Source organism: Lathamus discolor, chromosome 9 (assembly GCF_037157495.1).
Source record: "Lathamus discolor isolate bLatDis1 chromosome 9, bLatDis1.hap1, whole genome shotgun sequence".
Taxonomy (NCBI): Eukaryota; Metazoa; Chordata; class Aves; order Psittaciformes; family Psittacidae; genus Lathamus; species Lathamus discolor.
Genome location: NC_088892.1, coordinates 13,703,107 through 13,728,466, shown reverse-complemented (window position 1 = coordinate 13,728,466; position 25,360 = coordinate 13,703,107). Strand labels below are relative to the sequence as shown.

The window sequence follows — 25,360 nt, the reverse complement described above, 5'->3', positions numbered from 1 at the left end:
AAGTGCAGTTTAATCCTTTACCCTTTCTTGGTTCTAGCCTGCACTGCTTATGTAATCACTGAGCTGGAAATACCTTCTTTTTTGCTACACAAGGTCAAAATAATGTTAGCACCTTCCTGAAGTGTAAGCTGAAGCTTTTTTACTGTGAAGAACACAAGTATTTTAATAGGCTCTTGTTAAAGAGCTTAGCAGTGGGGCTCCTAAGAATGCAAATCAATGTTAATTTTAACCTACGATGGGGCTGCAGACATCAAATTATCAGTACAAGTCAGCCTGCAAGAGTCTGCAGGAGTTACTACTGTCATTTTCAAGACAGTATGTAATGGAATTTTGAGTCTGTTAGGGTGTTTAGGAAGGGGAACTATTGCTTCTGTGTTTTGGGAGGAGGTCAGGGCTTTGTGGATGGCTGACTGAGGTCCTGCTGGGGAAAGGCACAACTGGTCTGAGTAAGTAGAGGGAGATGATAGTGTTAAATTCTTCTATTCAAGTGCGTTTCTTTTTCAGACTTGCCCTTTTTCTATTTAGCTGAGGTCTGTAGCCCAGAGGCAGAGAACTCAGTTGTACCCGCAGCAGTAGGAACAGCTTTGGGAGGATTAATTATCCTAGTACATACTGGCTTACTTTCTTGGGTACAAGAAATGCTGTAATGTTGGATATGAGTAGTTTTTAAATGGAAAATTTTAACTTTATTTGAAAAATAATCTGAATTCAAAAGATGCTTTGCTTGTGGAGCCAGGCAAACGGGTTGTTAAAAGAAAGCATTGTTAGGTTCAAACATAAACTATGACAACTTATAGTTCATAACTTACTGATTCATTAGTTCCACTTCTGCCAAACTATTACACATTGACTCAGAATGTTAAAGACACGCAGTGGCATGTGAAAGAAATAGTTTTGTTCTGGTCTGTGAAAACAGCGTTTGACTTGTGTGAGCTTGTGAGTGTTGAATGTTAATGTGTATAAACTATCATAGACTGGGTTTGGTTTGATTACTGTTGACTGTGCCTTACATACAGTTTACTGACTACTAAACTTGTGCTCTAAGATACCAAGATTTCTGCTCTTTTAGCTTAAAGTCTCAAAAGAACCTTTTCCAGCCAATGAACATTTCTCTTTTAAGTTTGCCACAGTGTTTTCTATGGCACAGCATATACCAATAAAACCACAAAAATTTGGGGCCAGTGGTTGCATCTCATGATTGGAATTAAAAGGGAAGATAGCTTTTATACTAAGGTTAAAATGTCGGGGGTGAAAATCTCTGGTTATTTTAATTGGAGACCCGTTCAACCAAACACGTGGAAAAAGCCCTTCCTCCTGGCCTGGATGTGGAGTCTGCTACTTGGGATGCACAGTTACCAGGTTGTGCATCTGAAGATACTGCTGGGGACCTTCTAAGCATTGTACATAACACATGGACAGACGTGTGCCAGCAGCAGTGGCAAAGTGGAGAGAGGTAAAGGATGGAATGTTCCTGGTATGAAACTTTAAGCCCTTTTTATCCTTGGAAATTCCTTGTAACAGGAGGTGTGTGACGCATATGGCAGCAATCTCCTTTAAAGAAGAGAGGGAATTTCTTGTTGCTGCCTGCTTGGGTACCTTTCATCCTTAGCAAATTAATTCATGTTTAGTATTGACGACCCATTATACAGCATGTAGTAGTTAAATTGTGTACATTGATCTTCAGTGAACAAAGATGACTAAATACCAAATACAGCTCTCTTTTTAAGATACTTTCTTAAGTAAAACGCACTTTCTCACTAGTCAGAATATTTTGGAGTAGCTCACTCTATAAGGTATGTATTTCCTTTCCACTTTTTTCCCCCTTTCCCAGTGTTGCTCTACTGGCAGTAGGTGCCTTCAGATTGTCTGAGTTCAGCATTTTCAGGTGCTGAACCTCCTGTGGTGTGTTTTTTCCTCTTAGCCACTGGCCCTTCGTGAAGGGGTACTGCACTGTAGTGAGCTAAATCAAGACAATGAATTTCCCATAATGAACACTGGTTCAGTTACAGGCTCAAATGGCTTAAATACTCACTTAGAACAATAACTTTGGATAACGCATTGAAAGTGTGCATGACGCCCTGCTCTAATACAAACCCAAGCAAAAAGTTTTATAAGGAGCTCTGCTTTGTTAAAAGCATGCAAGCCAAGCACCCTTACAGTGCTGAAGCAGTACATGGACACTGTGTCGCAAAACATCTCATCTTGGCACCATGCAGGTGGAGCTCTGCTCTCTACAAACAGGAAGAAGGCCAAGCCCTGCCTCCATGCCTAGGGTGGATCACTGAGTTGGAAATCAGTTCCCAGCGTTGTTTGAATCCTTGCATGAGTGTTTGTGCCAGCAAGGAGTTCATCGTGTATTTTATAACCTGTGGATTAAAAACCACCATAGCATTACAGCTGTCTCGCTGTTGATTTCAGTAAGGTCTGTGTAGTATTCAGCTGAAACCAGTAACCCTTTGCTTGTATTTGGATTGAAACTAAATAAAGTTACTCACCCAAGGAGAAAGTCTTTCAGTGTTTTACATTCAGTGCTTTCACCATGTGTATCTTGGCCATCTCTTTGTCACTTGGTGTGCTGTCTATTGGTTCTCTTTGTGTCCAGAACCTGGAGAACATTGAAGGTTTGGGAGGTCCCTTGACAAGGCAGTTGAACACCAGTCTGTCTTTTTCTTTGTTGTTATATTGCTGTTAACCCAGGTGTGATGAGCTAATGTGTGCTGGTTTGTGTACTGCTCACTAGAGGAGGAAGAAATTAAATGTACAAATGCAAATGATGTGTAACCTATGCATTTAAAGAAATCAGTATCAACTCTTTACTCAGTTTTTTGATTCAGCTGATTTACGTTATGTGTATTGCTGTATCTAATCCAGTGTAAGGTCTCAAAAACGTCTGCTCCTTGCTTGCTTTGGTTTCTAAGGCTTGGTTTCCTTTACTAATTTATTCTCCCTTGCCTTTTTTTGTTTGTTTGTTTTTCTTCTTTCTGCAGCTGAAGAATGCTTGGCTGATTCTGACCTGAACTTTCTTATTCCCATCGCAGTGGGCATGGCACTTGGCTTCCTTATCATTCTTGTCTTTATATCTTATCTCATTGGAAGAAGAAAAAGTCGTACTGGCTATCAGTCTGTATAATCTCTTAATTCTGCCTCTGTTGCCACCTTCCCTGCTCCTCTTCTTTTCCCAGAGTCCCTGATCTGCCCCTTTAGAAAGAAGAAAACAAATGAATTCATAGGGTTTTTATTAAAAAAGCCCAAACCCATTTCACAACAGAATAACGTGCCATGGACCTGAAGATGAGCTACAGAACTACCCGAAGCTACTGTATGATTTTAGAGAAAGTAAGTGTGCCAAGGACCATAGAATTGAGTAGGGTTGATGTGTGTCTACGTGAGAATGTGTGATTCTTCTGAGTAAAGAAGGCATCTACCAAACTTAATTTCTGTTGTTTAATTGTTTTAGACAAGAAAATTTCTGGTTGCGTACAGCTCACCTCAGGTAGTGCTAAAGCTAAAACCACAGTTGAAGGTGTGAATGTGTCATGGTTTAAACCCAACCACAAACCTCGTTCACTCACTCCCCCCCACCCCCTTCTTGCCCTCCCCCTGCACCTGGAGGGATGGAGAGGAGAATCAAAAAGAATGCAACTCCCTTGGGCTGAGATAAGAACAGTCCAGTAACTAAGGTATAACACAAATCACTGCTGCTGCCACCAATGATAATAACGGTAAAGGAAATAACAAGAGGAAAGAATACAACACCTCAGCACCAGCTGACTGATAACTCGCCCCACTCCCCCCAGTCAAGCACTGACCGATACCTCCTCCAACCCTGCAGTCCTACCCCTTCCGGGTCACTCTCCGTTACCTCCTGGGCATGACGTGCTGTGGTATGGAATACCTCTTTGGTCAGTTTGGGTCAGGGGTCCTGTCTCTGCTTCCTCCCGGCCTCCCCTCCTCCCTGGCAGAGCATGAGGCTCACAAAGTCCTTGGCCAGACCAAACATTTGAGCAGCAACTGAAAACATCGGCATTATCAACACTGTTCCCAGGCCAAAAGATCAAAACACAGCACTGCGCCAGCTACTAAGAAGGAGAAAAATGACTGCTGCTGCTGAACCCAGGGCAGAATGCTACGTTGAAAGGGACTCTACACGCTTTGGGAAATGAATACCAGGCTCTAAACAGACTTCTGGGAACTTGGCACATGGCTGTTGTCTTTTTTCATTAGCAGCTTGTTCTTGTGAGTGAGTCTGAATTTCGTGTCCCTTCTGAACGTAAAGGCAGTCCGTGACCTCACTAATAAACTAACAGAGAAGAACATCTAATGGTTTTAGTAAATTAATTTGTTTAGCATCAGTATGGAGAAGCTAATGTACGTTAATAACAGCCAATGTATGTTAAATGGCTTAGCACCAGCATGATATCTTACCATCTTCATTCACCAAGATAAGGCTCAGTCCTGGAAAACTTGTGCTACCCAGCAAAGCCAACAGTCTGCTGAAGGGAATATGTCCTGGGCTGTTTTGTGTTCTCCCTTTTGTTCTGAGCTCAATTGTGAAACTGGGCAGGAGGCTGGAATTTCACTGGCTGCAGTTTGTCTTGGCTTTGGTTCTGTGCACATATAAGAAACTACAGTGCCTTTCAGCACTGGTTCATGTGAGGCTCAAGAGGATTTTGAGATCTCTCAAAGACTAAGAACACAGATTGTTCAGTGATTCCTGCAGTTCCTTTGGACAGCTTTCATAGGTTAATAGGGGATCACTGAAAAGCTATGATCTAGGCATGCAGGTGAAGATAAAACCAGTCTGTTTTGATAGGATTAATCTGCTTTTACCCTCCTAATTATTGCTATGTCACACAATGGTTGAATAGCATAAGAGCACAAATTTCTACTATGAGGAATGCTGATCGTAAAGTAGAAACTAAAATATGCATTTAGTGAAGAAAGTGACTTCCAAAGAAGTAAGAGCATCATCTTGTTTGAAGATGCTTCCTTGTCAGTAACGCCATAACTTTTACTTCTACGTTCCGTATCTAAACTGTACCAAAAAGTAGAAGTTTGTGGTTGTGTTCTGCTTTATTCCTGTCAGGTTCACATTGAGAAGATGAAAGGAGCTTCTTACTCTTTCTGTGTCTTTAGTCCATCTTGGTAAAAGCTTTTTGCAGCCTGTAAACCCTGGTTTCCAGCTGTGGGACAGCTCAAGAGCTGCCAGGTCTGCAGAGGGCTGACGACACACAGAGTTTCGGTCCTCCACAGCAAGTGTTTGCTTAGATTGTTTTAATATTTAATCTCTTTGTGTATTAAGCCTCTATGTGGTAGGGAAAGCACCTTCAATAATTCACATGCACAAAGGAGACGGTCAACACTGATGTTTAAGTAACTCGCAATCGCTATATATTTAGGGAAGGGAGATTTCTAAAGAGTTAGCTTTTGTGCTTGAGAAATACCTGTACGTTCAATCATCCCTGTCCTCACTGTGACCAAAGATAAGCTTTGCCTGAATCTGACAAAACTGGTTTTTGTACCACAAAGGGGCTCTTGAACCAAGTTGTCTTGGGCTTTTTTAGGACTGTAAGTTAACGCTGCGGGGTTGGATTGTGTGCTTTGGGTTTGGTTGCCTTGGTCTCGTGTTGTACCTTTGCTCTCACAATACTCGGTTTCCCTGCCAGAGTGGTAAATGGTGAAGTATTTTGAGACTGGCAAAGCTGAGTAACACCAGCTTGTCGGGGTGTGCTGCTTCCCTGCTGCCAGCAGATGGATTCTATCGATGGTTTCATGCTCAGATTGCAGATCCAAGTATTTTGCATCACTTCTGCTAGGTTATTTTAGTCAAACGTGGTAATTTCCTAGATGCACACATGTATATATATATGTATTTTATATATACGTACAAAGTAGTATTTGGGGCTTCACTAGAAGTCAAAAATTGAGTCAGCACTTTAAGGCTGTTGTAGCATGAGAAGTGGTGTATGCACCCCTCCAACTCCCGAAATGACTGTACAAACATGCTGAAAGCTGGCTACGTGTTTGGAAAATAAAGTTAACTACAGTGTTTATAAAGCTTTGCTGAAGTGTAAGTAGACCTGCATGTCATTTCTGAGAGCTTTTCCAACGGGATTGTCAACGTGCCTGCATCTGGATGTTCATGGGGAAACAGAAACTTTTGTTTTCAAGCTGTTCACGCATTTATAGCCAGATTAGTTGATCTTTCTTTGATTGGAGCAAAACATGGGTCCAGTGTCCAATAAAGGACCAGCTGCTTCAAGAATCCTTCCAATAGGCAGGTAGGGAATAGATATAAATAGGATTTTGTCCTGTTGCTAGCTGGAGAGCTGTTAATTTCATGGCCTGAAGTATGAAGGATCCTACAGAAATATGAATGTTTTTAAAGAACTAAAGCATTTGACACTACGGGAAATGTTTAGGGGTTTAACTTATTCGTGATGCCAAAGGAAGAGCTGATACCAAGGCAGCACCTTCCTTGGCAGAAGCTGATTTGTGTTGGTCAGAACATGCCCTTTCAGGTAAGTTGTGCAGGCAGAATGATGGTGTTGCCCTAGCAACAGTCATCTAGCAGTGTCATCTGAATAACCACATCTGAGCAAAATTAGTTCCTAAACTACCTCTGGTTTAGGTTTTTAACAGTTCTTACTAGTTTTTGCCCAACAATTGTTTGTGATACTTAGCATATAATAAATCTTATTGTACTGGGCTCCTGAGCTCTGGCCTTAGAAAGTTAAGTAGGTGCCCAAAATTCAAGGATCACATTATATACTGCCTTGAAATTCAGTCCCTAACTGGCCAGCACAGGATGCTAAAGTCACAAACTGCATCTCTTACACCAGTGTTTTAAGAATGGTACCATGGGGTTAATTTTAATGCAGTTGCTTTATTTTTATTACAAAAATGACTTCTTAAGGGACTTATGTAGATCAGGAAACGATGGCAGGTTGGGTACCTGGACTAGGATGTAGGACAAACATACCATAATGCTCTTGTTCAAGTCAATAATTTTAGTAAGTGTGCTCTGCAACTAGTACATTATCCCAAGGTGTCCTGGCCTGCCGCGTTCTCATCGCTCCTAGCACATGGAGCGTAGTTCATCTGTTGGATGCGAAGGCTACACAGGCCAGGGAGGGTGAGGCTGCTCCGGTCAGCAGCGTTCCACTCTGACAGGGGCACTTGTACTTTATAGGTGTTTGAGGGTCATCAACTGATGACTTTGCCATTACCTGCATTGACCCCTTAACGATGAAACACCACCATTTCCCTGTGGTCTTCTGCAGCATTGTAGCTGCAAACTCTCTGGAACAGGGAAGAACAAGCCTGAAATATTTGGGGGGCAGAGGTCTAACGTGTTTCACTGGCACTTCTTTGCCAGGGGAAGGAGGTGTCATCAACCTGTGAACCATGACAGAGAGAAGAGCTCCTTTCACTCATCCCTGCTTATAAACTTAATGAGGATTCTTGGGGCAGAGAGAAGCACCGGGGTGAGGAGGAGGAGGGAGAAGTGCTTTAATCTTCCCACTTCAGAAAGGAACAGCTAGAAAGGTTCAAGGGCGAATGGTTTTCTACATGACCTTTGCTCCAGCACCTTGGGTGTGCTGAACAAGCTGTGTAAAATGCTGCAGTCAAATGCTCCTAGTGCTCAACATCCTAGGAGGCATTTTGAAATCTGCTGTTTTCCCTTTTTAACTGTGTCTTTGCAGGCATAATCCGGAATTTTTGCTCTTTATTATTTTAACAAGGATAGTGCTATAATAAACTGTTCTCTTGGTAGCTGTTGCCTGACAAATACACATAAAACTATGGTACAGTTTAAAATGCAGAGCCAGGAAAAATGCATTCCACAGGAGACACCCATAAAAGACCTTATGAAAATAGTGTTCAGATACCAGAGGGTTTTTTTAATCAAAACCAAAATGTTTTTGCAGGTTGTCTGTCCAGATGACTTTTAATTTTTACTAGTAATGATTTACATCAGATGGTGAAAAATGCGGTTCCACGTCCATTGCATCTCATTTGTTTTGTAACTATGAACAAAAATAAATTAACAAAAATCTCCATGTGCCTGTTTTTCCTAGAAGAAAAAAACGCTGGCTTTATGCTTTAGAAAGGAAAAAGCCTCTGATTGACTTAACCTAAGTGCCCAGTGTTTGCAGTGGCTACTTTCCAATGCTCAGTGTGAAGATGATTCTGCCCAGGAAGCGGTCGCTGTTAAGGTCATTGATAATACCTTTCCCATTCAGACTGCACTGAATAGGGACCAGATAATTCCTCTTCACATCTGTAAAGTGCATAGCCACCAGTGGGGACGTATAGTTGACCTGAAACGAAGAGAGGTGTTAGTGTCATTTCTGAGGGAGCAAAAAAGCAGGCAGTGCTTTCATGTGCAGTAAAAATCACTGGTAATGAGTTCATGGTTCCCAGGTCTCCAAGTGCATTTGCCTGGTCCTCAGGATGCTGAAGCTGAGCCTTTCTGTGCCCATACCTCAGAGGGATAGGATCACATCGAGAGTTTTTCACTGCACCATGCCTCTTGGCTTGATTAGCCAGGACAAGCATCACCAGATACAGGGACTCCCAAATACTTCCTGCTGTTCTAAAAGCTGACCTATGGCTTGCAGTAAGACATTTGTGGTGTTCCTCAGATCTGTGTGCTGTGAGGACATGCAGACTGGGGCTGTTACTCATCCTCAGCCAGCAGCAGTATGACAACAGGGGACTGGAGCACCTCCCGTATGAAGACAGGCTGAGGAAGTTGGGGCTGTTCAGCCTGGAGAAGAGAAGGCTGCGTGGGGACCTCATAGCAGCCTTCCAGTACCTGAAGGGGGCCTATAGGGATGCTGGGGAGGGATTCTTCATCGGGGACTGCAGTGACAGGACAAGGGGTAATGGGTTAAAACTTAAACAGGGGAAGTTTAGATTGGATATAAGGAGGAAATTCTTTCCTGTTAGGGTGGTGAGGCACTGGAATGGGTTGCCCAGGGAGGTTGTGAGTGCCCCATCCCTGGCAGTGTTCAAGGCCAGGTTGGATGAAGCCTTGGGTGGGATGGTTTAGTGTGAGGTGTCCCTGCCCATGGCAGGGGGGTTGGAACTGGATGATCTTGAGGTCCTTTCCAACCCTAACTGTTCTATGATTCTATGAACAGGAGTCTAGTGCCTGCCTCGCCTTCCATTTCAGCTTTTGTTGTGAAGGTGCGTTACCTCCTACCACAACACAGCCCAGCGCAGACCAAACCAGTGCTGGATGGCATGTTCAGAAATAGCCGCTGGCGTTGGACTGGTTTAAACCACCCAGCCTGAAGTGGTTTTGACATGGCTGTTCCTCTTTTGTCACTTAACCCCTGACTTCCTTAACACCCTGGGAAATGCTGGTATTGAGACCTTCTCTGGGAGTTAGCACAGTCTCAGTCTCCGGATGATAAACGTAATTATTCCCATTGCTGCCAAGGGGCAACCAGAATCCCTAAGGATTTTCCTCAGTTTGTCAGAGACAGAAATAGAGCACTGTAATCCCAGTGCCCATGGCCTCTCTCCTGCCTGCATCTGCCCAAAATAGCCAGAAAGCACATCTGTACCCTGTGCAGCAGCTCCTGCCCTCTCCTCACCAAGGAGATATAACAGAGTCCTTACTTACATGAGTGAACTTGCCATAGTAGGGATAATACATGAGGTCAAATGTCCCATTTCCAGGGTAGAAGTCCACAGCTCTGAGATCGCTCTCATTGCCTTTCTGTGATTGGAAAAAAGCCAAAGGGACACACATAGCACATGGGACACAGAATGCAGCTCCCTTCAGGATGGTGTGAAGGAGCTTTAATACTGAAACCTCTTGCAAATCCCTGTCAGGGCTCGGCTGCACTTGCCTCCATGCAGAGTTTGCTGTGAGAGCCAGCTGCTGCTGCAGAGAGTGGAGCAGAACAGTGCTATGAAGACACAGGCAGGGTTACAGGATCTGTGCCTGTCAGTCCCTCCCTGCACTTGTCTAGGTCTGTACTGCTCCCTGCCCGGGCAGTGGGAGCCCTTCCTTCACCCTGTTGCTGGGGGTTTGCAGGGCACTCCCCAGGACCAAGCGTCCTGCAGAGCAGTGGGGATGGATGTGAGCAGCTCCTGCCTCTGCTCCCTGAGCTCCAGGCTCTAGCTGGTACCTGGCACCCAGCGCTGCCCTAAGGGGCTGAGCAGGGCACTGCCAGTAAGCCTGGCTCTGGCAGCACTCAGAGGGTGAGGATGGGCAGCAGGCACTGGTGCACTGCACCCAGAGGCATTGGCAGCGCTGCATCCTGTGACTGAGGCTCAAATGGGGATGAATATTGGTGGGGTCCATCAGAGGGAGACATTTGGCCTTCTACGCACCACGCTGACAAGCACAAATGAAAGCAGTACCTGCACTTTGCAGTCCACTCTCACAGGGACCCCAGCGCCAGGGCGGTAGCCTATGATCTGCAAAAACAAAAGACACCCGTGCTTGTAGGCAATGCAGTGATAAACATGTGCAGCCTCACTTCTCCAGGGCTTAAGCTCTTGTACACGCCAGTCACATTACTCAGGGCAGGAGTTTTGTGCTCCTAGAAGCAGGATCTGCCACCCCATGCACTGAAGGAAGGAGTTAAGATAAGGAGCTTTCGCTGTACCCGGTTCATCTTCAGCAGGATGCAGGGCTGGCCTTTAGAGTAGCCAAACGTTGGGTCCTCAATGCCAGAGCAGTTCCGCAGAAGTGAGCGTTTGAACTGGCAAGCCTTCTTCTCCTCACTTTCATTGCCCCCCTGGATGAAGTACTGTCCTGAGATGCACTCGATATTCTTCTCCTCTTGAACTTTGTCATCATAAGCTGGTGGGGACCAAGAGACTTGTTAACATTTCTCGAGACCTGCACATACCCACGCTCTCAGAGTACGTCCGCGTGTCAAGGGAGTTAGAAAGTCCCACCCGGAAAGGCAAGGCTCCTGTGACCATTTTAAGAGCCTCTCTTTCTAGACTCATGAGATGCCCACAAGGAGATCCCTGCACTGTTGTGTGCCTGTGTGCACGGATGCAGACAACTTGCAGATATGACTCTGGGGTGACTAAGAGCTTACCTGCTAGGAAGTGGTGCATGCTGTCCACGTAGGGCTGCCACGTGCTGGGCTGAGAGACGTTGAAGGCAATGGTGAACCCGTTCAAGTACGGTCTGATCATTACTCCTGGAGAAGGAGACAGACCCTGTTAGAGCAAATGTAGGTGGACTTGGGGTGGACATGAACTTGGGTGTGCGTTGCTGGGGCTGGATGCACTGCGATTGAGCTCAGGGCTGGGCACAGCATGAGAGTGGCAGCACCAGCTCACAAACCCTCTCCTAAACCAGCTGATCCTTTACATCCATTTCACACCCAGAGAGCACAAAATATCCCAGGAAATATGGGGGACCTGGAGGATCTCAGCAGCACTGCAGGAAAGTGATGGGCTTGGGTATGCACACAGGTGCTGAGGGGTCCAGCCCCAGGCAGGGAGCAGGGTGAGGGGCCTTGTGTTCCCCACCAACATGAGGAAAAACAGGGAAACTGCTGCTTCCGACACAGGGAAAGCAGTTTTGAACATTGTCTTACCAGGACTCCCTAAACTAATAATGCATAAAACCTTAATTTGCACTTTATTTTGAAGATATGAGGTATAAAGGGGCAGCAGCTGAAATGAATGGACATCGCCTATGAAATTCCCAAACCTTTAAAACTGGAATTTCATTCTCATTTACCTTGAGAATAGTGATAACAATAATTAGCATAATTGGAATAACAGTATCATTAGAATGAATGCTTCACACGGGGCTATTTAAGATGCCTGATCCTCTGCAGAGAACCTGCAGCACTGTCAATGCCCTGAGGTGATAACATCCTGTGTTATGGAGGGCTGCTCGCCCATGGGAGCATACAGCTCCAGCAGAGCTTTGCCCAAGTCCCTGCCACACCGTTCCAGTACATCGGTGCAGGGAGGTGCCTGAGGCCGGGCTGGGGGCACGTACCTGGCGGGGACACGCGGTCCCGGTATGTTGGTGTGTAGGGGCTCAGCGTGAGCAGCATCACGTACATGCAAAAGGCAAACATTCCCGCCAGGCACGTGTAGAAAACGAAGTAAAACAGCAAGATCAAGCCTGCGAAAGAGAGAGGGCACGTTGCTGTTAGCGCAACTGGAGCGCGTCCCACGGGGAGCGTCCCGCAGGGATGCAGCCGTGCTCAGCACAGCGTCCTCCGCAGCGCCGAGTCCGTCGTGGAGGTGGGAGCTCACAGTCCCCCTCCACACACAGACCCCGGCATTTCTGGATGCCTGACACGCTCCCTGCCCAGCCCCAGGGCTGGGGCAGTGGCTGCTTTGCTCTGACCCCTTTTGCCGCATGGCCCGTTGCAGAGCTGGGTCAGGACGAGGTCTGTGTGCCCACCTGCCTCAGCTGCCTGTGACAGACAGACCCAGTCTTGCCTCTTGCCCTTCCACCCCCTCTTGGCATGGCAACATGTACCCAGCGGCTTTTGCCTGTCTCCTGCCCTGACTCCTATCACCTGCATGGCAAGGACACCAGCGCTGGGCATTGCTCAGGGGCTGCGGCACCACTGGCTCTGTCATAGCCCTGACATCTCAGGAATGGGTTTGTTTTTCCTCTGGACCAGGCTGATGGCTGAGGATGTCTCAAGAGGCCACAGCCTATGAATAAAACCCAGCGGCTCAGAAAGCAAAGTGAAGCCCTAACGCAAACATTTCCCAGGAGAAACGTGCCGGCAGCCCAGAGGAGCCCTGGGAACGCAGATGTGCTCTCCTGCCGTGCTTCTGCCGGGGCCACGGTGCTGGGAACCACTGCAGGGCCGTGTCCTGCTGTGGGCTGAGCTGGGGCAGAGGGAACCATCACTGCTGCTGGTGGCACAGCAGGGACAATGTCCAACCCTGCCACAATGATGCTGGGATGTTGCCTCTGCACCAGCCTGGTGGAGCTGGAGCTGCTGCCGGTGCGGAGCCACTGCTTGTTGGGACATGGTGCTGCTACCGTCCCTCTCCTCAGTTTCCTGCAATGCAGCAGGAAGCGTTGCCACCATCAGAGCCAGGGATGCAGCCTTTCCCAGGGGCTGCAGCCTCCAGTGCTGACCCTGTGGCCAGCCGGCTCCCTGCATTATGGCAGTGCGAGTCCCCGGAGCCCCCTGTCCCTGGGGAACACCTTCATGGCCAGTGCAGGGGAGCAGCCCCAGGCTGGGCCAACTCCCTCCTCCTCACCTGTGAGATGAGAGCAGGAAAGTTCAGCTCCATTCACCTCCAAATGCTCCCACTTTAAAAGAAGAGTGGATTTTCACAGTAGCTTCAAGGCCTCTCTCCTGCCCCCCTGCATGGGCATGTGAGCGCACACACGTGTGCAGCTGCGGTATGTGTGTCCATAGGGCAGTGTGGCTGTATAGCACACCGGGATGCTCCCGGGGTGCAGGAGGACCCTGCACCCTCCCCGAGGCTGTAAATAAATAACTTCCAGCAATAGCCAGCTGGGGCCACATCCACTCCTCTCGCAGAGCTTTTCTCGGCACCTGGAAGAGCCAAACCCATGTCCCTAAGGACTCTCACCTCCATACTGCTCCCACGCTCCAGTCTGCACCTTCCCGTCCAGCAAAGGAGCAGCAAAACCCGGCTGCCCCCATGGCCAGCAAAGGGCACAGGGGAGCAGACGTGGATTTCTGCCCCAGGCTCATGCCTGCACACTTTCAGGCTCCTCTGATGCCTATGGGTCCTTTGTTTCTCCTGGCTGCCACCGCAGGCTTAGCAGGACACCCAGAGCACTCAGCCAGGGCACAGGCAGGCTGTGGGGCTTGCGAGCTCATTGCCAGTGCCAGTCGACAAGGGCTGCACAGGCTGAGCAGCAGCCCCTGCTAATTTGTACTTACACCCATATGGATGTGCACATGATGCTAAGGGCTAAGATTTTCACTGCTGTGGGGGCTATGTGCTGTCAGGAGAACAGAGCTGCAAAGGTGGATGGCATCAGTGTGCTGTGGCACCTTGCTCTCAGACTGAGCCTGCAGCAGAGCTCACCACGGGCTGCTCTTAATCTCCCAGGACACCTCCAGGCTCAGTTATAGTTTCTGAAGGCCGCACGGATATGGATCAAATAGAGTGCCCAAAACCCTCACTGTCATATCCCAGCCACCATCCCCAGCAGCACACACGGGTCCTGTTGCTGGCACCACGTCATGCCCTGGGCAGCTGCGGAGTGACGGTGATGACCGGCCCTTCCCACCCCAGAGCACACGCAGGCTTTGAGGGCTGCGTGGCCTCGCAGTGAGCACCCTCCCCACAGCGCCTGCCCCGCGATCCAGGTGCTCTTCCCCCACCAACACTGATGACCCCAAAGCCACCTCCCCGCAGGTTCCTGACTTCCACAGCAGGAGCGAGGCTGCTGGCAGCAGCAGAGGCGCATGGCTGTGACAGACTGACCTGCGATCGCTCAGCCTCTTAGCTCCTTCCCAGTACATGGCCTGGGCAGCCCAAAATCTTTGCTTTCACATTCTCAGTCAACATTAACATCCAGACCAAGGGCAACTTTCCCAAGGTTTCTGCTCGTCCTCCTCACTAGTTCTTTATTGCACTGGTTAGAAACATCTACCCTGAAAATGTGGGACAGGGGTGGTCAGTCCAAGCTACCAAGGACGTTCACAGGCAAGTGCATCCGTTGTGAAGCAGAAAAGACAATGATCCCCGAAAGTGGGGTTGAGCAAGGACCTACCCCAGCTCTTGGCCGTTCTCCCCAGGCATGTTTTCTCCTCCGGGTTCCACAGGAATATCTTCATCTCCCCAGCCAGGTCTGCCCAGGTTTTGCTCCCCATGTCTGCCTTGGTCTCGTTCTCTCTTCTGTCAGGAACCCGGACCTCCTCGTCCTGCTTATTTTCCTGGAAGAGTTACAGAACACAACCCCCACATCCAAGCTGAACATCTCATTGGCCAAAAATAAATGCAAAAGCACTTAATAGCTGGAAATGTTTCAAATTTCCATTTTCCCATCATCACTCTTGAGTTAAAGAGAGGCAGATTTGGCTGTTGTAACTTAGGATCGCTTAGATCCCAGCATCCATTTTTCCATGACACGTACGTCACTGCCGTCACACCGGGCACCGTCTCCTTGTCCTGGCATTTACAGAAACTCATCTTTCTCCACCTGTGTGAACGTGGCCAAAGAAAACCTGTGATCTGGGGTTGTTCCCACGCTTCTGCAACATCTCTGAGCTCAAGTGCACGTCTTCCGTGCTACCACAGATGACAGCGGGCGACATTATTTGAGGTCACCCAGCCTGTTATTCTTGGCGTGTGAGCAAGTGTTCAGCCTTTGGAGAAATCCCTGTGTTGTTATTCTCTAATTGCACTACGTCCCATGGAAAAGCATCTCCGCAGGTGGTGAGAATTTGCATTTTGCCTTGGTGGTGAAAACTCGTTTGTACAGAGCTCAGGAACACAAATCTCTCTGTACCTGGGCCTGGCTAGGAGTCCCTTGAGACAAGGCATGGCAGATGTCCCTAACCACCCCTGAACCTGGGCAGGCTCTGTGTCTCTAAGAGCAGGCAGTGAGCTGGGAGACGGTGCAGACCTCGCTTTGGGCTCAGGGCAGAGCTGGGGACAAGGGGTGATGCTGAGGTCTGGGTGAGTTCATCACCTCCCTGTGCTGCAGGGCTCGGCCTCTCCTGGCTGGGTCAGAGCCACGCTCACCCACCCTGGCCACATTTCCTCGAGGGTGCCGAGCCCGCTGTGAGCCCCACGGCAGCTGCACTGGCACCATCATCCCATGTCTGCACTAAGGGCCATGGAAACCCACCAGCCATGGGCACCTGTTGGAGCCAGGGCTGACAAGCGGGATATTCACACCCCAGGGGAGGCCAGGGGAGCCGGGAAGCGGACAATGGCTTAGCAGAAAGTCTGGTTTGGAAACACCCTCGGTTCAGGGGGATTAAAGTCTGCTCAGGCACACAAATACTGCGAAACAGTGAGAAGGGGACAAGGGACAGACTCCAAAGCCCGAATTCATGCCTTGGAGGGCCCGGTCAGACCCAGGGGGGCTGTAAACCATCACCATCATCCCACTGATTGCCCCCACCGGCCCTGGTTAAAGCCCCCGTGGGGCTCTGCTGGGAGCACGCCTGCGTCAGAGCACTGCTGCCGCGGCCAGCACAGCAAAGGCAATGCCTGGCCCAGGTCCCACTCCCCGGGCTGGAGCTTGTCCTGAGCCAGCTCCTGCATGGCCACAGCCCTGCTCCATGCACGGCTGCTGAAACCAGGGCATTTTGGAGTGGGGAAGCAGCAGCCCCAGCAGAAGTTGCCAGCAGGGAATGGGAGAGAAGTGAAGGAGCTGCCGGCTGCCAGGACACCTGCAGATGAGCAAGTGATGGAAGAAGAGGAGAAGGAGGGGTCCTCCTTCCTCCCACTTTTCTCCCCACTAAACGAAAGAGCTATGGGAAGCTGTTCTGGAAGCATTTTCTCAGACTCTCAGGGTAGCAGGGGCTGCTCAGAGGGACTCTGCACCGATGCTTAGTGCTGCTTTAGGAAAAGACCTTTGAATTTCACACCAGCTGCAGCTCAGAGGCAATGAGGGCAGTGCATGGGCTGCATGCAGAGCCCTGGCCCAGAAGCTGCTACCAATGCTTAGAGCTGTTGCAGGGACGTAGAGACAGCCACCCATGGGCTCTCCCCCTGGGAACTCCACGGCTCTGCACAGCAGAGGCCTTTTGCAAGGAGGAAAGTTTCTATGCCTCATCCGGCACTCAGTGAAGAGTCCCATCCTGGTAACTGGGATTGGGAAGCCCCCATAGGGGCTCCGAGGGGCATGGGAAGGCTGAGGAGGTCCCAGCCTCTTCCCACAGGGAGGGAAGTCTGTGTGGAGCAGGTGGAAAGACAGGATGAGCCCATTGCCAGGTCCCTGGCAGAGGTCCCTACGTTCGGGAGCTCGGTTAGGTCTGGACTGCAACACCTCCGAGGTGTTTCATCTCTGCAGCCCAAGACCAGAAGTGGTCTCGGGGCAGTCCCTTGCACTTGGAGAAGGGGCAGGAGGAGCAGCAGGGGCTAGGGCAGGAGCGTGCTGGGGCAGGAAGGGGGCACAGCCACAGTGGAACCTCTCAGGACACTGTGCAGCCCAAGGTTGCTGCCTGCCCTGCAACTGGGGTGACCATGGGTGGCAAAGCAAAGCTGGGGTTCATCCTTGTAGGGATCATGCTGTGCTGATGGTCAGGGGTGTCCTGGGGATGCCAGGGGCTTTCCCTGGACCAAGTCAGCCCTCAACAGCAGGTTTCTCTTGCTGAAAGCCAGGTCTGCAGAGGCTGGCCCATGGCAGATGTCCACAACCCTCCTGGACCCCTTCACTGCCCAGGACCACCAGCCAGCCCCCCTGCTGCCCCTTCTCCCCTCATTACAAAGTGCTTACACTTTGCCTAAGGGATGAAGCAGCATTTCCTAGAGCAAAGTAGCTGTATTTATCATCCACAAAGCAGGCCATTGACAGCAGCCCCCGCCTCGCCTCTCAGAGGGTGGCCAGCAGCCCCCCAAAGACTCACCACCTGCCGGTGGGGGCTCCTGCGCTGGCCCTCCGTGCCCCCAGCGCTGCTGTTCCTGTCCATCCCTGGGTGGGAAACGCAGAGAAACGTGAGCGTTAGCACCGCCGGAGCGCAGGGCTGAGCCCAGCAGCACCAGCCCCATCATGGGTGCCCTGTTGCCCCGGCTCGCGGGGACCTGCGGGCACAGCCCCCTCCCCAGCACAGCTCCCCAGCCCCGCAGCTCCCCCCAAAGAGGCTGAGTGAGCGCGGCTGCACCAAGACCTTTGGCTGTCTGCAGGGGACTACGCTGCTTTCCCTCCCTACGCTGCAGGACTTCGGCGTTAGGGAGCAGATCAAAAAATAACTTCCTTTCCTAAGCGGGGGGAGCTCAATGCAACAGGATCCTGCCCCGAGCCCCCTGGCATCTGGTGCCCTTTGCAGCACCCTCACTGCACCCTGACCTGTGCCCAAGTCCCCGTCAATGCCAGCCAGCGCCCTACATGGGGAAGCGGGGCTCTCTGCCCCAGGGAGACCGTGTAGCTGTTAATAAACATTAGGAAATCTCTAGGGCTTTTGATGGCCACATGTGTCTGCCAATAATGTGCTTGTCAGTCACGGCGGGGCTGTGGTTAATGCTTGCAAAATCGCTTTTGCAGTGAAGGAGCAGTGCAAGGGGACAGGTCTATATTTATCCCTTTGGATTGAGACAACAGCTAGGAACACAGTATCGGCTTCCCTGACCCGGCTGTCAGTGCCAGCCGCAGCTACCAAGACAAAATCCAGAGGGACAACTTGCTGGGACACCCTGCAGGGACACCCTGCAGACAGGGTATCAGGTTTTCCCACATCACTGAATTACAGGCACAGAATGGTCATTAGCGGCACAGGGGTGCATGCCGAGTCCCGCTCCTGTCAGGGGCTGGCATGGTAGCAGCGCTGCGGAGAGCAGGGGACGGGGCACTGGTGTCGGGCCAGCCTTGCTAAAACACAGCGGTGTGATGGCAGTGTGCAAGGACTGCCTGTCCCTGGCTGTGCCCCGTGCAGCTCTCGAGGAACAGTGGGGCTTGTTTTACACCGTCTGTCCCAGCAGGAGCTCAGCACCATCCACTAGCTCATTCCCTAGGCACGTTTCCAATGGGGCCAGCAGCCCATCTCTTCACAGGAGAGCCAGGCCCCATTAATGAAGGGGAAAGGCTGCCTCGCCCCTTGCTAGGGCTTTGCCCAGCGGCAAGGGGACGTCTGTTCCCGGCTCCTGCAGGGCAGCAGCGCGCTGTCCAAGACAGCAAAGCACCATTTCTCCCTTTCCTCTCCCGAGCATGGCTGAAAGCCGCTCGCCGGCTGTGCTAATAAATGGGCGCCGCGGGAAGGAAAGAGGTCTGGCAGCAGCCCCGGTCTGCACCGAGTTGGCCGGGGCTGCCGCACGCCTGCGGCTGGGCATGCAGGCAGGGCTGGCTCGGCACCGGTGCCCGCCCGCAGCCAGGCCCGCGGCAGGAGGTGTGCAGGCAGCCGTGCTCACAGCCAGGCTGGGGCGCCAGGGATAGAGACCTGCTGCCCAAAGCAAGGGAGCTGGGATGGGGCACAGGGACTGAACATGGCCTGGGCCATCGTGGGGCAGCAGCAGCAACCCAGGAGCACACGCACCCCATGGCAGTGGTTGCGCTGCCGCGCAGCCTGGCCCTGGCACAGCGGAGGAGGGAGTTGAGACCCGTCCCCTCTGTCACTGGCATGGAGTGGGGGTGACTGAGCAGGAGGGGACCAGTGCCAGCCCCACACAAGCAGTGATCGCAGGGCTCCTCTAGTTCATCCGAGGTAAATAACCACTGTTTTCTCTGGAGGTGACGTGTTCTTTGCCATTAATTGATCTGGGCATTTGTAACTTGCCTCTTGCGCTACTGTCAGTGCACACTTTCTTGTCTCCTGGGGGAAGCTGGCAGTCAGCCTCTTGTCCAATAAAAGTGTGGGGGTTTTAAAGCAGAAATAGGATTCATTTCTTTTAGCTTGGTGAAATATGCTTTGGCTTGAAATAATGACATGATTTGCACTTAGCACCTCTCAGCCCAGGGCATTAAAGTGACTTACAAGCAATTATGAAGCCTGCTGAGAAGATGTTTTTATCCCGATTTTACAGATACAATATGGAAAACAGAGGCTGAGGGCCTGCCCTGGCCAGGGATGCAGGGAGCTTGCGGGTGTCCTGGAAGTTCTGCCGCCATGGGACAGGGCACAGGCAGCAACAGGCGTCACCACCAGCGCAGGGATCACAGAGCCGTTTCGGTGGCTACTGGGACTGCCAGCAGCACCGCAGGGAAGAGGAGGGACCCGGGAAGGATGGGGGACAGAGAGGTGCCAGGGAGGTGTTTGGGGAAGGACAGCGGCATGGGGCAGCGGGGCTGGAGAGGGCCTGGGAGCTGCTCCAAAGAAGAAAGATGGGGAGGCGGCGGGGAGGCCCCCGGCCGGGCTGCGGAAAGGGTCCGTGGCCGGGAACCTCCTGAGATGGGGCAGGACCTCCACCCCTCTCCCAGCAAACACCCTCCGGGGTGCATCTCTCCGCCTGTTTGCAGAGGAACGGGACGGGCGCGAAGTGCTTTTGGGAGGGAGGGCACGGATCCAGGGTCCTTCCCGGTGATACACGCCCCCGCCGCCGGGCGGTACGTACGGTACCGCACAGTGCGGTACGGTGCATACGGCGCGGTACGGTACATACGGTGCGGTACCGTACGGGGCGGGGCGGTTCGGCTCCGCAGCTCGCTCCGCTCCCGCCCCAGCGCGCAGGCGCGGCGGAGCCGGTGCTGGGGCTCTGTCCGCCGCCGTGGCCCGCCGGGCTGCGGCGGGGAGCGGCGGTCGCAGCAGCATGCGGCAGTCCCTGACTCAGCAGCGCCCGGGCGGCGTTGCCCTGCCCGACTCCGTGGGTAAGTGCCGCGGGAGGTCCCGCCGGGCCGGGAGGATGCTCCGCGCTGCGGGGCGGTGCGCGGGGGCCGGGGGCGCTGCGGCCATTTTGGGCGGTGGGTCCCCGCGGGTGCCGCCGTCGCATCAGAAAGACCGGACCTGACCCGCTCGACCTCGCCGCGGCCGGGCGCTGCCTGCCCCGGTCCCCTCCCCGCCCGACCCCGCAGCTGTTCGGGCGCTGTTTCAGCCGCAGGGACACGGTCCGTATCTCCCCCTTCGAAGCCGCACCGCCCGGGTGAGGGGCTGCGGCAAAGCGAGACCCCCGAGGGGCGCTGGCTGCCCGGGCTCCCCGCAGCATCCTTCGGAGGGGCTGCTGCTCGCAGCGCTCCTGCACAGCGCTAATTAGGTCAGAGAGCCCCTCGCACCGCTCCGCGCCCGCTGCTAATTGCGGTTTCGCCACCTTCCACCCACCTAAGCGGGAGATGAAGCACCCAGACACCCGCAGGCCCCCCCGTGGGCTGCGGGCAGGGCCCTGCATGGGACCGGAGGGTCGCGTCTCGTACACTGTTGTAGCGGAGAAGCGGCACAGGAGGAGGAGGAGAAGGGTTTGGAAGGAGAACAGCTCCCTGCCGGTTGCCCCCGGTTCTCCCAGCGTAAAAGTTAAAGCTGGCCTCCTGGTGCTATTTCGCACTTATTCTTCGCTCCTGGTTTTTCCCCCCCAGGAGCAAGATGGAGAAGATGTTTCTGTGCCATCTTGTCTATTTTCTTCTGATAATTAGGAGAAAAAACAACCCTAACTAAATCAGGGGCAGTACAAGGATCTGTATTGCAAACTTTTGAAGTAATCTGGAAAAAACCTGCTACAATGTCGTTTTTAGAGTGAGCTTATGTATGGCAACTGTATTGAGAGGATATTTCTGAGGCTTAAAATAAAAATGATCTTTCTGAGGCCTTTCCACATTCACACTGCCATTTTAGCAAAAAGAAATAGCCAGACTAAAACCAGCATTAATGTCCTCGCACCTTCCTCACAGAGTTAAGCACAGTGTTTCAAATCAACTGTACGCATGCCGAGGTAAGCACAGCAGGTTTTGAATATCTAACTTGGATAAATTGCGGAGAAAAAACTGCTACTATCTCCTAAAAAGCAGAGACAGCAAAGCTGTTGTAGCTCCACTTCTGTGCGTAAAGCTGTACCAAGTAGCCAAGAGGAAAATTATTTAATGGGGAATACTTTCAGCAGAAATGAATGTTGAGAGAGGATTTTGCTAGGGCAGCCCATCAGCAGCTCTCGCTGGAGATGCTGAGTATGAGTCCATCTATGTTGAAGCAGCTGCAGGCATCCCTACAGAAGTACAAAACAATTTTCTCAATGTACACGTAACAGAATGGGTTTTCAGAGGAGAAAATGGAATTAGTGTCTCAGTACAGAGCTGAAGTGGAGGTAATCATGTTATCTTCTATTTTGCGTTTCTCTCCAGTATTGCGGTAAAGGATCATGGTTGGTTTTGTCAGGACTTGGAATAAAAGGTTTTTTTAAGGAATATTGAAAAGCTTTTGGAAGTTTTCTGGGTGAAAACCTTTTGTTTCACTTCTGTACTGCATGTTGGTGTGTGCCAGTTGTAAGCTGGGAAACAATGTCGAAATGTAAGAGTGGAAAACCTGGTGGTTCTGAAACAAGCTCAGAATCCGTAAGCAGCATTTCAGGCTGCTTCTTCTCGACTCTCTTCCTGCAGAATTCAATTATGAAATACTCTAGGTTTTGAGAAAAAATTTTTGCACGTTTTCAAGGTTTTTTCATTGTAACTTTATGAAGCATCCGTGATGAAAATGCAGGTTTGTATGTGTAAACTCCACACCTGTATACCCACAATGCTCCCTAAGCCCTGCTTTGCAGGATGGTTTTGCATGGCACACAAACATCTGCACGCCCACACAGCCTAACCGTGAGGAGTTTAAGCTGTGTAAGGAACATATGGCTGGATTCACTTATCTTCTGCTCATTTGCCAGCCCAACTGTAGCAGTAACCAGAAGCTGGATACTCTACTATGTAAGCAAGACAGCTTTGTTCTGTCTCTCCTTTCAGAACTACTTGTATGTAAGAAGTAGCAGATTTTTTCTCCGTTTTCTGAAGTTTTGTTCAGCTAAACCTTTGGTCCCAGGTACTTTGGAATTTTAAGATGTTTAAGTGACGCATTTAAATTATTACATTGGAACTGGAGTGTGGCACAAGCTGTAGTATGTGGGAGGTGATACATACAGAATGGCTGGATATATTGGTGAATTTTGAAGGCTTTAGAAGGCCAGAGTTTATATTATTAACTTATTTAGCATATTTAGGAGAATAAAACTGTTAACATATTAACCTCAATGCGACCTTCAGCAAACAGTTGGGTACCTTTACCTCCATCCTCTAAAAAATGGTATGAAAAGGTAAGGATCACTGATAAAAGATGTTGTCTGGATCTTAGGGTTCTCTAGAAGTTAGTTAATTTCATTTTGTTTGAGATTAGCAGGTTCTTCTATTTCACTCCATTCAGTCTAGCTATTCACTCCAGCTGAGGACTAACATAGTTGCCAGGCTCCTTGCTGTTAGACCCAGCGATGTCCCAGTGGCACAGTCACAGCTGTGCTCAGGGACATAACCAGAAGGTTTGTGGGTGGAGAGCTTTCCATCCAGAGACACTGGTCTGTCAAAAAGGATGTTGCTTTTCTCCATGAAACTCTCTGGCTATTAATTTCCCTGTTTTGGCCTTTTAAACTCCAAATTTAGGACTTGTCTGTGATTTCAAGCTCAGCTGGGTGTGGGTGAAATGATCCAGCCCTGTGCCCATGGCAGCTGTGTCAGCTCGGAGCATGGGATGGAGAAGGGAGCGCTCCTGCTAGCAGCAGGGCTGGAGTGGGTGTGGAGGAGCTGGGAGCTGATGCACTTTTCCCTGGGGAGAGCTGTCCCTGCAGAGGAAGGGAGATAACTTGTACCGGTATGTGTGTCCTTATGGCTGCATCAGTATAGCTGTTAAGGTATCTCTCTAGCTGTGCCCCAGATGTGCACAGACCCTAAAGAAGGGCCTGTGGGCGCATCTTCAAGACAGAAAACTGCCCAGCAAGGCCTGGTGTGCTCCTTTCACTGGAGAATTTGGACAAGGGGGTTGTGCTCAGCTTGGCTGAGTCTTTCCTCCTAAGCCTTTACACAGGTGTTTTATCTCACCACGTAAGGGCTTGGCTGAACACCTCAGATGGGGGTTTCCAACATGGTTTGTTTTAGGGAACACATTCAGCAATGGTGGAAGCAGCTTCTTGCTCTTGGGAAATATCCCTGCCCTTCTCTGAAACACTCTGAGAAGGCCTGGTAGCATGCACATCACTTGGGAGCCTCTGGGGTGGGAAATACCTTTTCCTGCTCCTGGTGTGCATTGGAGAGCCGCAGGCCGCAGGGATGGGATGCAGGGTGGCCCAGCAGCCCACAGGGAGCATGGCAGGGAACCTGGGATCTGTTATCCTACCAGCCACTGCTGCAGGTGCCAGGTTATGTCTACATAATGTATGAAATATAATCAAAAGGATTGTTCTACAAAGTGATGTAAAGATGGCAGAGCACACGCTGAACAAACACGCCTAAAGATGTTGCTGAGTGTAACAGCGCAGCCAGCTTGCCTCTTAGCTGATGGAATCACTATTTTATACTTATGCTCATTTGGGAGAGCTATAAATATATAAAAGAAAAAAAATCGTAATCAGGCAGCTGTAGATGAGTTTTACTAATCCACAAATCCATTATTCAAGCATCTAAAAATACCTGGTCCTTGCTGAAAGTAGAGGATGATACTACAGGAGAGGGAGAAGTGGCTGCTACTGGTGATGGCTCATTTACATGGAAAATTGTGGATGCAATATAATTACAGCCAAGATTTCCCCCTTAATTCAAGTGGCGTACAGTGTGGCTATTAACTTTGATGTAAGTAGACAGATCAGAAAATACAGGAGTGCCTAATGGTAATATTTCTCATCAGCTCAATTGCCTCAGGCCAGAGGGGCTGGGGGGCCCTTATGTATCCAAATGAGCTTTGCAGAGTTCCAGTTCTTAAAGCTCTCCTCATCGACGTCAGAGCGATGATAAGTAAATGTGAATTCAGATGCCCTAGTAACGCTTGATAAAGCGTGTTAGTGAAGGTGAAAAGTGACAGCCGAACCCAAAAATATTCTCAAGAAAGAAAATTCACCACAATGTGGTTGGCGGTGGGAGGAAAAAATGACGGTACCATGACTGTCCCCAGATGGAATCAGCAAATTCTGTTGTGTGTGTGTGTTTTTAGGGTCGTTCAATAGAAGAAAAAGAAATTCCCTCTACGTAACTGTGACTCTCCTCATTGTGTCAGTATTAATTCTAACGGTGGGCCTAGCTGCTACAACAAGAACCCAAAATGTGACTGTTGGAGGTTATTACCCAGGGGTTATTGTAAGTATAGAACTCCTAGGTAGGTCTAGAAAACTTATTGCCTACAAAGTCCCTTGTAATGCTGCAAATGTTTTTAAGGGTGATCTTGTCCTGAATATTGTGCTCAGCTACTTCATTGCCATTTAATTTATTTGTTTTATTATTATTTTGCACCTACTGCTCATTCCCATGCAAAAATCCCAGCCAAGTGGCAGCCTTCTCTGAGCTTAGATAATGACATGTTTTTGAGCTGTGAGATCAATAGGTCTTATGTCAGTTAAAGCCACCTTAGAACTTCTTTGTTTTTATACATCACATTAACCCCAGGCAGAAGTAAGGCAAAAAAAGGACCATAGGTGCCAAGAACAGCTGAGAGACCAGGTCTTGAAATACTGTTCACGTGGACTCGTGGTCATAGAGTTCACTTGCAGAAGTGTTTAATCTGGAGTCCCTGAGTGAGAAGCACATTAGCATAGCTGTGGCAGCTTGCCAGGGGAGCATGCACATCAAAGCAGGTAGCACATC

General features: G+C 50.2%; 2 protein-coding genes across 4 annotated transcripts in view; one reads left to right on the top strand and one right to left on the bottom strand.

The window, feature by feature from the left end:
* Positions 1-7,883: 7,883 nt before the first annotated feature.
* Positions 7,884-18,004, bottom strand: ATP1B4 (ATPase Na+/K+ transporting family member beta 4). Of its 2 annotated transcripts, none has more exons than XM_065689794.1 (9): positions 17,975-18,004; positions 17,535-17,599; positions 14,726-14,888; positions 11,996-12,124; positions 11,076-11,180; positions 10,632-10,828; positions 10,384-10,440; positions 9,638-9,733; positions 7,884-8,324 (listed from the first exon to the last, which is right to left on the bottom strand). In XM_065689794.1, exons 2-9 carry the CDS (start codon positions 17,595-17,597, stop codon positions 8,163-8,165), a joined length of 972 nt encoding a protein of 323 aa, XP_065545866.1. In that variant the 5' UTR covers positions 17,598-17,599; positions 17,975-18,004; the 3' UTR covers positions 7,884-8,162. The 2 variants fall into 2 exon arrangements, with proteins under 2 accessions (XP_065545866.1, XP_065545865.1); XM_065689793.1 differs by lacking the exon at positions 17,975-18,004 and adding an exon at positions 17,796-17,901.
* A 2,184-nt stretch (positions 18,005-20,188) lies between these two features.
* Positions 20,189-25,360, top strand: part of TMEM255A (transmembrane protein 255A) — a 28,461-nt gene continuing 23,289 nt past the window's right edge. Inside the window, exons 1-2 of one of the 2 annotated variants that reach the window (XM_065690135.1) lie at positions 20,189-20,422; positions 24,714-24,856. In XM_065690135.1, coding sequence (XP_065546207.1) covers positions 20,365-20,422; positions 24,714-24,856 — 201 coding nt within the window. In that variant the 5' untranslated portion in view covers positions 20,189-20,364. The remainder of the gene's footprint in view (positions 20,423-24,713; positions 24,857-25,360) is intronic. The other variant, XM_065690136.1, reaches the window with a different exon arrangement.

Bases quoted from the DNA above. Each gene is read 5' to 3' on its own strand.
- ATP1B4 (XM_065689794.1), bottom strand. From the start codon at position 17,597: ATGGACAGGAACAGCAGCGCTGGGGGCACGGAGGGCCAGCGCAGGAGC. The intron at 12,125-14,725 runs GTAGGTCCTTGC...TCTCTTTCGCAG, and splicing joins GAGAACGGCCAAGAGCTGGG to GCTTGATCTTGCTGTTTTAC. The intron at 9,734-10,383 runs GTACTGCTTTCA...TTCCAATCACAG, and splicing joins GAGTGGACTGCAAAGTGCAG to AAAGGCAATGAGAGCGATCT.